Source organism: Neopsephotus bourkii, unplaced genomic scaffold (assembly GCF_033783945.1).
Source record: "Neopsephotus bourkii isolate Nb327-2 ecotype Australia unplaced genomic scaffold, CSIRO-AGI_Nbou_v1 NB_1792, whole genome shotgun sequence".
NCBI classification, from domain to species: Eukaryota; Metazoa; Chordata; class Aves; order Psittaciformes; family Psittacidae; genus Neopsephotus; species Neopsephotus bourkii.
The window spans coordinates 3,329,765-3,342,057 of record NW_026902266.1 but is presented as its reverse complement, the minus strand read 5'-3'; the positions used below and the strand labels follow the sequence as shown (position 1 = coordinate 3,342,057).

General features: G+C 46.4%; 2 protein-coding genes across 8 annotated transcripts in view; one reads left to right on the top strand and one right to left on the bottom strand.

Annotated features, from left to right (window-relative positions):
- Positions 1-12,293, top strand: part of LOC133226619 (cytochrome c oxidase assembly protein COX16 homolog, mitochondrial) — a 299,200-nt gene that overhangs the window by 201,706 nt on the left and 85,201 nt on the right. The window lies entirely within an intron of this gene.
- SMOC1 (SPARC related modular calcium binding 1) overlaps positions 8,045-12,293 on the bottom strand; it is a 136,830-nt gene continuing 132,581 nt past the window's right edge. For 5 of the 7 annotated variants that reach the window (XM_061380303.1, XM_061380308.1, XM_061380306.1 and 2 more), the window contains one exon: positions 8,045-11,494. In XM_061380303.1, the coding sequence (XP_061236287.1) occupies positions 11,478-11,494 (17 nt within the window). In that variant the 3' untranslated portion in view covers positions 8,045-11,477. The remainder of the gene's footprint in view (positions 11,495-12,293) is intronic. The other 2 variants (XM_061380305.1, XM_061380309.1) reach the window with 1 other exon arrangement.

Below are 12,293 nucleotides of genomic sequence, written 5' to 3'. Positions count from 1 at the left end.
ATAAATTTCCCTATAATAAGCCAGACTTTGGAGGCAGCAAGCAGGAAAGAGGCTGCCGGAAGCATTTCCTCTGTCTGCTGCTGCCCCAGAAAGCGGGGAGGAGGTGTCCACGAGATAGGGAAAAAGCAGTGGCAACAAGTTTGTCATGGACAAGAAGAGGTGTAACATTATAGCAGGAGATGACTAAACGGGAATGATGATGGTCCTTAACACACAGATGAAATATTTATTTTCATATTAAATGTTTATCAGATGTCTATCTCTATATAAATGTGCATACACTTAAGGCAGAGGAGAAGGATCCTTCTCAGAGGAGCAGCAAGAGTTTTGCCGTGGAGGCCCACTGTGGGTGGAAGCTGTTGGGTTTGAAGCCAACAAGCATCCCACCTCCTGCTCCTTACCCTCCCTTTGCCATGCCTTTGGGAAAGGGCCTGGAAAAGACGAGCATGAGACCCCAAAGCCAGGCTCCCACTGAGCTTGCTGGTCCTTCTGCCTCCGTCTGTGCCAACAGCCACAGAGAGCAGCTGCTGCCGCCACCAACCGGGACTCCAGAGCTCACACGTGGAACACTGAAACTGACAAAAGCTCCAAGCACTGTCTGTGGGGGTTAAAGCGCGGCTCTTAATGGGAGGTTGTTATCATTGCTGGGTTTAATTTGGGCATACAAAGTGTGCTGAGCTCTTATGTCACCCGTGCCAGCCCTCTGGGTAAAGCCCAGCCTGGGAGCTGCCCTGCTGTTCTTCTGTTGCTTGTGCTGTATCCACAATGTGCTTTTCAACTACTTCCTTCTTCAGCTGACTGCAGGGGGGTGATGCGGGAGGAGGCCTGGCTCCTGTGAGTGCCAACTGCATGGGGACCCTGCTGCCCTCCATGCACCAGGGCAGTCTGCGCCAGGGGACAGCATCCGTGGAGTGTTTCTTTCTTTGATTTTTATTTTTTACTTCATTAAAAAATATGCAAGCTGGAAAAAAACCAACAAAACGCCAGCAGGTTTGGTGCTTTTGAGGGATTTTGTTTCTTTTTCCTGAGGCTTTTATGGTTTGGTTCTAGCTATCATCTGCTTGCCCCCGTTTTCCTTTGGGCAAGTGCCTGGACTTGGTTGCAGTGGCTCTGTGTGGTTTGCTTCCCCTGCTACTTTCTCCCTCTGGCTTAGTACCCTGGGAGGACCGACAGCATTTGTCCCTGGCTGGCTGGCTGGCTAGAGGAGATTTTGCTGCTGTTTCTGTTGTTTGTGCTCCATCCCCTTTGTTCCTCCCATCAGCTTCCCACGGCAGACTGCAGTAACAGCCTCTCGGCAGCCCTCGTGCTTCAGGCAGCAGCCACTTACTTTTCTGCCTGCATCCCTGCTCCTTGATGAAGCCCCATTGCTACTATGGTTGAGGATAAATAACGTGTCCTGGAATCAGGAGGGAAAATCCAAGGTGATCAAAGCAGCTGCCTTGTCCCAGAGGCCTGAAATGGCATGGGGGCATAGTTTCAGGGCCATCATGCATGGTGCAGTGCCTCTGGATGTCTTCCCACCACTGCTGCCAGCAGCACCCCATGGCTTTTGCCAGCCAGTTGATGCTGCACTGCATGGATGCTGGCGAAAATCAGCCTTTGGGTAAAGAAGAGTTTTGGAAAGAGTCACTCACTCATTCCCCTCAAGATGGCTGGGAACTGTGTCCTGGGTTTGGCCGGTACCACGCTACCTCCTCACCAAGATCACCACCAACTGCTTTTTTCCACTTGTATTTGGGCCCCTGACGAGAAAAGTGCTCTGTAGAGTGGGCCTTGAGTTAGAACCCTCCTCATGTGCCTTTCTGCAGCAAAGGGGTGGGTGCAGCCTGTAACCCTGGGCTCCATCTTTGCCTGCCAGCATGGGGGCTCCTTGTGGGGTGCTGGGGGATAGTGGGGCTCGGGCACGTTATGGTACATTGCAGTGTGCTCAGGTGGGGATGCTGTGCTTCACATCAATCCCTTGGGGCAGCCAGCATTTGGCAGAGCCATGGCAGAGCCGTTGCCCCACTGGGTCCTGCACGTTCCCATCTCACTGCAGGGCTGTGGGGTCACTGCCCACCCCTTGCCCTGTCAGCCAGCTCATGCCCTCCTTGAGCCTGCAGCACCTGCAGCCATCATGCCTGCTCCTGACCCACAGGGAAGCACACAAGCCCCATTGCTTGGACTTCAGCAAAGGAGCTTGTGGTGGTGCTTGTGGGTTGTGACCGTTTGGGGCTGGATGGCTACCACCACTGCAGAGAAGCATCACAGTCCCCGTAAGTGCTAAGTCATAGATACAGGATGGAAAGGCACTATTCCCCAGCAAACTCCTCCTGAGTAAGAGGAGCATGCAGGCATCAGGAATCAGCTGTGGTATGGTACAATGAGAACAACATGCTTGTTAGAGCTGTTGAGCAAAGGTTTGAAGCTAGAGAGGAGGCACCTGCAGCTCTTGGATTTGGCTTTGTCGCCTGGTAACTGCTGTGATGGTGGTGTGACCAGTGCTCTTCTGGACAAGCACAGGTTAAACACAGAAACATTCTGTGATGCACATTTCCTCTGATTCCATGGCTGGGGCTGCTGGACTGGTTTGTTAACTCACTTGTCCCTGGTATGGGAGGACTCCTCCACTACTCTCCATCCCAAAGTAGCAACACAAGCTTACCTCATTTACCATCAGCTCCATGTGTCACTTGGGCTTCAGCCACCCTGGCCCACTGCTGTGGTGGGACAATGCCCACCTGCCTGTCTTTACCAGCACAGCACTTTGCTTTGGGAAGGCATTCTGGAGGACAGCCAGTACTGTTGTACCTGGGCACTGCTGAGATAAAGTGTAGGTAACAGCACTTTTGAGGAATGACCATTGTGCACCTCTCAACAGTGCAATAGGACAGCTATAGATGATAACAGAAAGGCATCTGGGAGGTCTGGTCTTGCTTGTACATGCCACCATTCAAAGCCAGGAAATTTCAACCCACCCTCATCACACTTTGATGTTAAGTGGTGGCAGGTCATTCCTCATACCATTCACCTGGAATTGCTTTGTTCTGGGGAAAAAAGAAACAGACAAAAGCTTTTGGGGGTTAATTGTGCCAGGAAGTGGATGCAGCCCTGATCTTGTTGTAGGAGCCAGCCGGCAGGAGTGGGAGCAGCAGTTGCTCAGCCCTGGCCACAAGCTGGAAAGCACTTGTCACCAAGAATAACCTTTGGAGTATTACATGGAAAAAATGGTTTTAATGACCGTTGTCATCAGTGTGCATGTGACAGCAGCAGCCAGCTTGTTAATAGCAAGCAGAGTGTGTGCCAGTGCTGCTTAGCGCCCAGCAGACAGGGCTCCCAACTCGCCTCTATTGCGGGAGGGGTTTAAGGATTTTACACCTCCTAGTATTTAAATGAGTTATTTAAAATACATAGCATGAGTAGATTTATCCATCCCCCAGCAGCCCTGCCCCACCTTCCCTTCACCCAGAGCTCTGTGCTTTGTCTGGCAGGATGCGCTGACAGGGATACACCAGTCCCCCAAACCCATGGGGCATCCCAGCAGGCAGCCAGAGGGTCACTCATGCTTGCACCCCCACTGCCAACATCAGAACCCCTCGTCCCCCTCTCCACACTGTGCTGGGATACTCATCCCTTCCCCACACTTGGCCTTGAGTGGTAAAATGAGCTTAGACATGGAGCCTGCGGGCATGATTTAAGGTTGATGAGCTCATCAGATGTTCCCGCTGCACCTCAATGTGAGCATTCACCAATGTCCCACACAACACCGCTGCTGTTGCCATGTGTTGCCACGTATGTGTCGAGTTGAGTGGGAGCTGTGGCTAAAGGAAAAACTGTGACCTACCTTCTACTCATTGCTGGGCATGCACTCAGGTATTGGCCCAGTTTGAAGAATGCAGTAAAAAAACATAACTTAGGTCTAGGAAGTACTTTGAAACTGGTATGGAATCTAGGTGCATTAAAGAAATAAGCCATTCAAAGAAAGAAGGGTTTTTTTAGGGTGTAAGATGTGACATTATAAAAGCCTTCCTGAAGCTATAAATACCTTACCGAGAAGATGTCTGCTGTCTAAGAAAATACACTTGCATTACAGAAACACTGGTCACATTTTGTGAGAAGAGTGTGTACAACTTGGGTGCATGGAAAAGAGGTAGTGGGGGAAAATCTCAAAAGCTTCAATGCTTTCCTGTTAGGGTGGTGAGGCACTGGAATAGGTTGTCCAGGGAGGTTGTGAATGCTTCATCCCTGGCAGTGTTCAAGGCTAGGTTGGACGAGGCCTTGGGTAATATGGTTTAGAGTGAGGTGTCCCTGCCCATTGCAGGGGGGTTGGAACTTGATGATCTTAAGGTCCTTTACAACACTAACTATTCTATGGTTCTATGATTCTATGATTTTTTTCCTTCTTGTTTCATTCACAAGGGCATGGAAAACAACTGGTACTAGCCTTGTCATAAGAGCATTTTGCATGTGGTAAAGGCCTTCAGGTTCTCCACTTTCTCCTCTTCCAGCTTCCAAGAAGTCATTTCCGCTGGATTGCTGCCTGTTGAATCTCACTTTGTGTTTGTGCACTCATGCCAGCTGCCTCACAGCAGGTCACTGCCTGCTTCTCTGCTGAAACTCACCCTGTTGGCTTGGACTATTTCTTCTATCAAGCATTCTGGTCCTACCCTTAGAGGTGCTCTCAGGGCCACCCCTCCACTTGGGTATTACCAGGAAATTTCATAGCAAAGCAATATTATAAAGCTGCTGATTGAAATACTGAATAGACCTGGACCTGGGCAGCCACTGCAAAGATTTCCCCAGCAAGCGCTCTGACTTCGACACTGAACTCAATGTACTGTGAGTCTAAATAGGTTGTGCTTCCTCAGCTCACTTATAAGGGTATCTTCTGGGACAGTGCCAGAAGACTTACCAAAGTCAAGATGTATCACATCTAGGGCTGACCCCTGTAGCCGTGAGGCTAGTTATCCTGTCAAAGAATAGAATCAAATCAGTTTGATGCGATTTGTCCCCAGCAAGACATGAACAAACCCATTCCAAGCTTTCTTTTTTTACAAGTTTATAGCTTTATGCAGGGGATTAGAGAATAACTGGTCAGCAGCTCGCTCTTTTAAGATTTTACTTGGGTATATTAGGACATCAGGTCTGTAATTCTCTAGGTTTTTCCTCCCTCTCTAGTTGGGTGATATTGCCTTAAGTCCCCTGGAAGCTCACATGTAGTCTACAATGCTCCAAAACCCATCCCATGTTTCATATTTTTCCTTTCTGTGCCTCAGGATGTCAAAGAGCTCTTAATCCCCTTTATTGGTCTCTACTTACACTCCCTTTGTTCCCCTTGCAGCAGGATAGTTTCTTACTGGGACTTTGCCCACAGCTCTTTCATCAGTTCTCTGATCTCTTTTATACTTTTATGACATCTCTTCACAGACCATGCCCACCAGTTTTCTGAATTCACTTGATATCAGCACTTTAGGCTAACTCTTTTTACAAAGGCCTCGTATTCACCAGCATTTTGAGGAGAAAAAGCTTGCAGCAGACATCTAAACCCCTGAAATAATCCTAACAGCTCAAGAGGTGCAAAAATTCACACTCACGATGGGCTGCAGCTGAACAGATCCAACTTCAGCCACTTTCATACAGCTTCATCTGTTACAACCTGCCAACTCATAGTGAGAACATCCAAGTCACCTCAGAAATAGCTCCATCTCTTCAAATACTACATCAACTCTTTTCTGACACGGTGAAGTCAGCAGGGATTACACTTCAGTGGTCCCTGCCAAAATCATGACTGAAGGAGATAGCAGTGGTGCTTTGTGCTATGCAAAGACTGAGCTGTACTGGATAACAGAGCATTCGCCATTCAAGCTCTACAGTTTTTAGTGCTTGAAGTACTGCCCTGAGATACTACAGAAGAAATCATTTCACTAAAGTGAGGCCTTTGTTCATGTAACAAAAACAATGAGTTAAGGATTTGTTTTGTAACAGGACCAAATTTGTTTAATTTAAGAAGGGGAATTCACCTGTACTTGACAACCAGATCTTGCACTGAGGAGCTGCTCTGAGCATCAAACTAGGGCCACCTAGTTGTGAGCTACCTGTAGGAGACGTGGGCCTGCTATTGCTGCTGGCACCTGAGAGCAGGCAAGGTGTGGAACATCAACCTCTGCAAGAGCCACACAGCATACATATTCTGGTCTTCAGATCCCCAGCCCAGTCCCAGTGTGCCAAAAGAATAAATAAAAAAGAAAATGAATTTATGTTCATTTATTTATTCGTTCATAAACCTATATCACCAACTTCCTGCAATGAACATTTATTCCACAAAATGAATGTGGAATAAATATTCATTGCAGAAGGCTGTGGATATAGGTTTGTGTGGATATAGGTTTGTGCTGTAACACAGCACAGAGCTGTGTTTTATGTTTTATGAGTTTTATGTTTTATGAATGAACACTAAACACCTCGTGGTGTACACAGGCAAGACACCTTTGAAAAACAAAACCCATTAAAATCAGTAAGCAGGCCCTCAGATACAGAATGGCAGAAAGCATCACTGCTTCCCAAAGCAGCCAGCCTCACTTTTTCTGGCAAACACTCCATACAAAATGCTTGCTGTTACATTCATAGTTCCTAAGGTGGTAGTTTTATAACCCGCTTTGCTTTCAAGGTGTTTTCCAAACTAAGGAGCACCACTTCTGCAGGTCCTGCTGTCCGGTATAGTATCAGCTTTTGGAAGGGTGTTAAGTTATTTTGCCTGTAAAGGCTTGTAAGGGCTGGCTGCTGAGAAGTCAGAAGGTTGTCATCCTGCATGTGGATGACAAGGGGAAGATGGTGGGGGAGGAGGAAAAGTCTTCTGGCAATATCACTGTTGGAAGCAGAAGCAGAAGCAAGCTCTCTGCAGTTCTTCTGACTTGCTTACAGAATGACTGCACCATCAGGGAAGGGTGAAGAGCTCTCAGAGTACCTTATGTTGACTCCAGAAAAAGGAAGCATGGCCAAAGAATCTTTCTTTTAGTTTTGGGTTTGGTTTTTGTTTGGTTTTTTTTTTTTTTATATTCTTTTCCTGTTTTTAACTAAGCCTTGCAGAACTCCAGAGGTGGCAACGACTACTTCTCCCTTAGCCCCAAAACTTGTTACCTTGGTAATACAAGGAGATGAGCTCAATTTGACAGTTTATTCCTGACAAATCCACATTGGCTATCACTCATCCCTGCATTTTCTGCTTTCATTGTTGAACTTGCATCTAAAGACAACAGTCTACTAAGGCCCCTTTCTGCCTATCTATAAACAACCCAGCCTGTGACTACTATACAAGCAAAAAACCTCCGTTTGGGACTGCAATTGTCTTCCCTATGATATGCAATAAATGAGTTGGCTCCTTATTAAAAGATTCACATGTGATCAAGTGAAATGACAGACAGCGATGAGAAAACTGGTCATATTTGCTTGATGGGAACAGTTCATGGCCTTTTCCATCATGGACCTGGTGCTGCAGCCTCTGATGAATATTACCTCTCCATAGCCTAGAAAAAAAAGCATGTTCTGCAATAGCAGCAGTTTCCCAGCATAGCTTGTTACTTGTTATCTGTGAGGATTAAAAGGTTTTGGACAACTGCTGTTTCAAGCTCCCATTTTGTGAGGCCTGACCTGCAAAAGTATGAAGGCTCCCCTGTGAAAGGGGATGAGATGTGACGTGTAGTGCCTGTCTTCAATCCCTGGTTTAGGGAGACTGTGCTATCAGACCACACTTTGCTGCGGGCACTACCTTCTGAGGTCAACTCTCTTCTCCTGCTGAAGCTTCACAGCCTTTTTAAGCAGCCTGGGCAGATTCAGGGAGCTGGCACCACACAGCAGTACTCTGGGTCATGTTTTAATTTATCCTGGAGCCTTACACACAGGAGCAAAACATCCAGTGAACTCAGATCCCAACCAAAGACTGACACATGACTCTGCAAGCAGGAAAGTCCCCTTCCCTCTTCTTTGGCATTGTGCAGGTCACAATATTACGTGGAATAGAGTTCTGGAAATCAGGATTCAACAAGAAACCACCACAAGACACTGGAGCAAAAGTTATCTATTTTATTACAAAACCAAAATCAAACAGATGCCTTTCAGTCTAACAAACAATGCCATAGGCAGAAATGTGCTGGGGCAGGGTAAGTCCAATATAAATTCAGGCCATGGAAAGCAGTGCCTTCACATGGATGAATCCCACCGTAATGCAGTTCCCTCCAACACACCATGTCCTTGAAGGATCAGCAAAAAAGGAAAGATTTTTGCTTCTGGCAGGAAGAACAGATGACTTGCACTGGAGCCCTGGTTCTCTTCTCTGTTCCAGCTGTTTTTCAGCTGTCATTCAAAGTAGAGCTGGAGAGGCCAAGGAGGACTTCGAGGATGAGGAGAGATATGCCCAAGGTCTGCTTCCAGGCACAAAGCTGACATTCCCCATGCCTCACCTTCAACAGAATGCTACTGATGCAAGGCAGAGAAGAATGCTTACCACTGATAGATAAGGACAGGTTTAGCCTGGCAGCCAAACATCTGGCAATAAAAGTAACAAAGGAAGTGGGGAGTGGAGGCACTGGTCTCTTCTGATGAGTACAGACTGTTTGCAAAGCTCACAGGGTAGGCTGCCTGAATCAGGAACAGTGCCATCTGCATGATCGTCCAAAAAAACAAACCCAGAACACATAACCTAACCTCTGTCTGGACATTACACAGTCATGGTGGTTGGGTCTTGCATGCCAAGGTACAAGTGCTCAGAAGCTGCTCAGAGGCCCGTGCAAACCCAGCAAGTCAGGATACAGACAGAGCCTTTGACTTGTTTGGTGAAGGTGAAGGGGAAAGCATTATAACGCTTGGACCTCAATCCATCCATAAAGTTGAGCATAGAAACATGAATCCACAGCAGTACCAAAGCTGGCATCAACAGCCATGCCTTGTTTGGCTTCCCTGAAGAACTGACACAATTTTAATTGCAAACTACATGTGAATACAGGCCTTTTGGAAGGGAAGGACACAAGGGTGAGATAAAGGAGGTGTGCAGAAGGATTTACGTGACAGGCAGGAGAGTTGGCTGTCGGATGGCTGGTTTACTGACATTTCCAGAAGAAAAGATGCAGTGACTTTTAGCAGCTCTGCAGTCCCTTGGCACTCTTGTGGAGCACTGCCCTGCCCCAGTGGCTGGCTGACAGAACTCCTATAGGCATCCAGTTGGCTGCTTTTGATGGATGCAACTATACATAAAGAAAAAACAAACAAAACAGAAAAACCCGCCAAACACCAACCCAGCAGCCACAGCTTTTAATTCTTCAAACTATCATATTAAAAAAGGAAAGGGTTTTGTATTGTTTGTTTTACAGTTGGATTCATTCTTTATTCCTACAATAGGATTAATGAGTGACACTGGTATTTCTAACTATACACTAAATCAAATCATTTCAACAAACAAAAGATGTGCCCTGGGCATTTAAAAGGAGAAGATGCAATCAAGAAGATGGGATCTTATAGGCCGAGAGAGCACATACATTGTATGTGAGAAACCATGAAGATCCAGCAGCAGGATCTGCTCTTTCTAAGAAGATAACTTCTTTATAGTCTGTTATCGTGGTATATTCTTCAGAGATTACCAGAGGTGTTTTGAACCATGCCAAATGCTTTAATTAGCTCAAATCTGCTTCCTAAATGAAGAGTTATCACTAAGTAGTTATTTACAGAAAGATTTTTTGTTTAGTTTTTCTGTTTTTTAAACTTCCTGTTTTGTCAACAAGGCATTAACTTACTGCATCAGGACACTCCCGCTGTGATAAATTTATCTCACGCTATCATCACGATATCATGCCAGAGTGAAGATGCTGTGGTACAACATCTTTTACCAAAGCAACAATGCCTCAAGGAACAAGCCCAGTCTCTCTACAGTAATGCAATGCTATTACAAGAAATTGTTGGTATGATCTCATATTAGCATGGCATGTCATCATCTCTGACTAGAGAGATGAGAGGCACAAGGATCACTAGGCCTGAAGTGGGAGGCTGCTCAGAACATTTCTTACGAACAGGCAAGTGCTGTCAGTGGTTAGAAATGCACAAAATAAAACACTGTGGCCCATCACACTCTGTCCGAACCTGGGATTGCCAATACAGGTGTCCCTGTCTCACTGCTGACTGTACAATTTTATCTGAGATTAAGTAAGAAACTACTCTGGAAAAACTGCTGGTAGTTGAAATAGATCCTGTGGCTTCCAAGAACACCAGGCTCCTCAATCCAAGTCTTCACTGTTTTTGTGACACTGCAGTGGGATAACTCGGGAGGCACTGGTAACAGTGCACAGGGTGAAGTGGACATTCTAAGCTAGGCAGGCACACCACTATGCAGGAGAGGAGCTTGGGATTCATAACCACCAAAGACAAGGATAGTCATTGCAGACAGGTCTTCACTAGTGAGCATAGCCCAAGCTGTAGTATTGAAACGTAAGTAAACCAGACTCTTGGAGACCAGCAGCATGATTGTGTCTTTCTGCACTGTCAGCAAAGCAACAGGCAAGCTAATGCTGCTTTTACCAGGCCTCTCATATTTTTATTGTTGTACAAGATATAGATGAATACTTTGCCAGAGAAGATGCAAGACTTCACTCTGCTGACTCTACTAGGCCTATGGCTCCTACTTCCTCCTACAGTGTTAGAACCCCAAGGCATGGTCCATCCTTGCTAAGCATGTCTTCTGAGCCTGGATAGTAATGCACTAGCAATTCACTTTTGCCCAACTTGCAACAGGTGCAGAAACTACTTTTGTATGTCCTTAATATAACCCCTTTTTATCCCTATGTTAAGCAGCACGCCAATACTTAGGTGAAATCTGTGCTGTCTCAAAAGCCCAACTGCTTCTGAGTTGCTTTACAGTAAGAAAAGAAGGGTTCAGCTGCTCCCAGGAAGCACTTAGTATCTGGGCACTCCATGCACATCTGCAACCACATGCCATGCTGACATACTTGCTCCGTTTTGCATGTGGGTGTTAAGGTTTGCAACTGAATGATGGTCTGGTGGAAGAAATGAATGCAGTACTGTAATCCATTATATGCAAAGTCTCCCTCTAACCCTAACAGCCTTCAAAAGCAAAGGAAGGAACAGAACAGTGACTCCAACCCCTGTACAAGACAACTGTACAATTTACATATATATTTATATACAGTATATAAAATTCTCTTTCTTTGAGTCCCAGTGAACTCAATTTTACGGCATCAGTAGCTGTTCCAATTTTAAAAACACACGATTCTGCTTCCCTCCACTCTCCAAAATATTAGATAATGGCATTGAAAAGCAACTAAAAACAAACCCAAACCAATTATTAAAAAGTGCAAACGTTCTGGGTGCCACTTCTGCTACGTTGGATGTTGCTGATGCTGCATGCTTGCTTGCAAGCAGCAAGGTGTCTGTCCGTCTATTGATGGATCTTTCTTTCCTTTGGGTCGGCTCCTGCCTTCCCTTCCTGTCTTCTGCTGCTACACCAGGCGACCTACTGAGAGGTGGGGTAGATAAGGAGGGGAAAAGAACAAAAAAGAAGCAGCGAAAGTGAGGAGAAAAAGACAAATTAAAACCAAAGGGGCACCTGACTGATAAAGACGCAGTACAGCTTCTGCTGCAGCTGTGACCTAGCAGGTGAGCCACCTCTCACTACCTCTTCCCACCTCTGCAACAGCACACAATGCAGTGCTCTCCCTGCTCCATAGTTCTTAGAGACCTGCCTGCACAGGGCACTCTGAAGCCTACCAAGCTACTGAATCTGTGCTGGAGATACAGAATGCTTGGAGCTGGGTGTCCCAGCGAATGGTGCAAGGGTGCTATTAATGTCCCAGTGAATGGTGCAAGGGTGCTGTTTGGCATTTTGGACAGATATGCACATGCCCTGGGTTCAGCAGTAGCAGTCGGTTTTTTCTCCTTCTTAGTACCTGGTGCAGTGCTGTGTTTTTGACTTTCGGCCTGGGAACAGTGCTGACAACACTGATGTTTTTAGCTACTGCTCAAATGTTTAGTCTGACCAAGGACTTTGTGAGCCTCATGCTCTGTTGTGGAGGAGGGGAAGCTGGGAGGAAGCAGAGACAGGACACCTGACCCAAACTGACCAAAGAGGTATTCCATACCACAGCACGTCATGCCTGGAATGTAATTGAGAGTTACCCGGAAGGGTTAACGTACTTCAGGGTGGGACGAGGTATCGGTTGGTGCTCGGTTGGGAGCAGGGCGGGGGTGAGTTATCAGTTGGCTGGTGCTGAGGTGTTGTATTCTCTTCCCTTGTTATTTCCTTTATCATTACTATT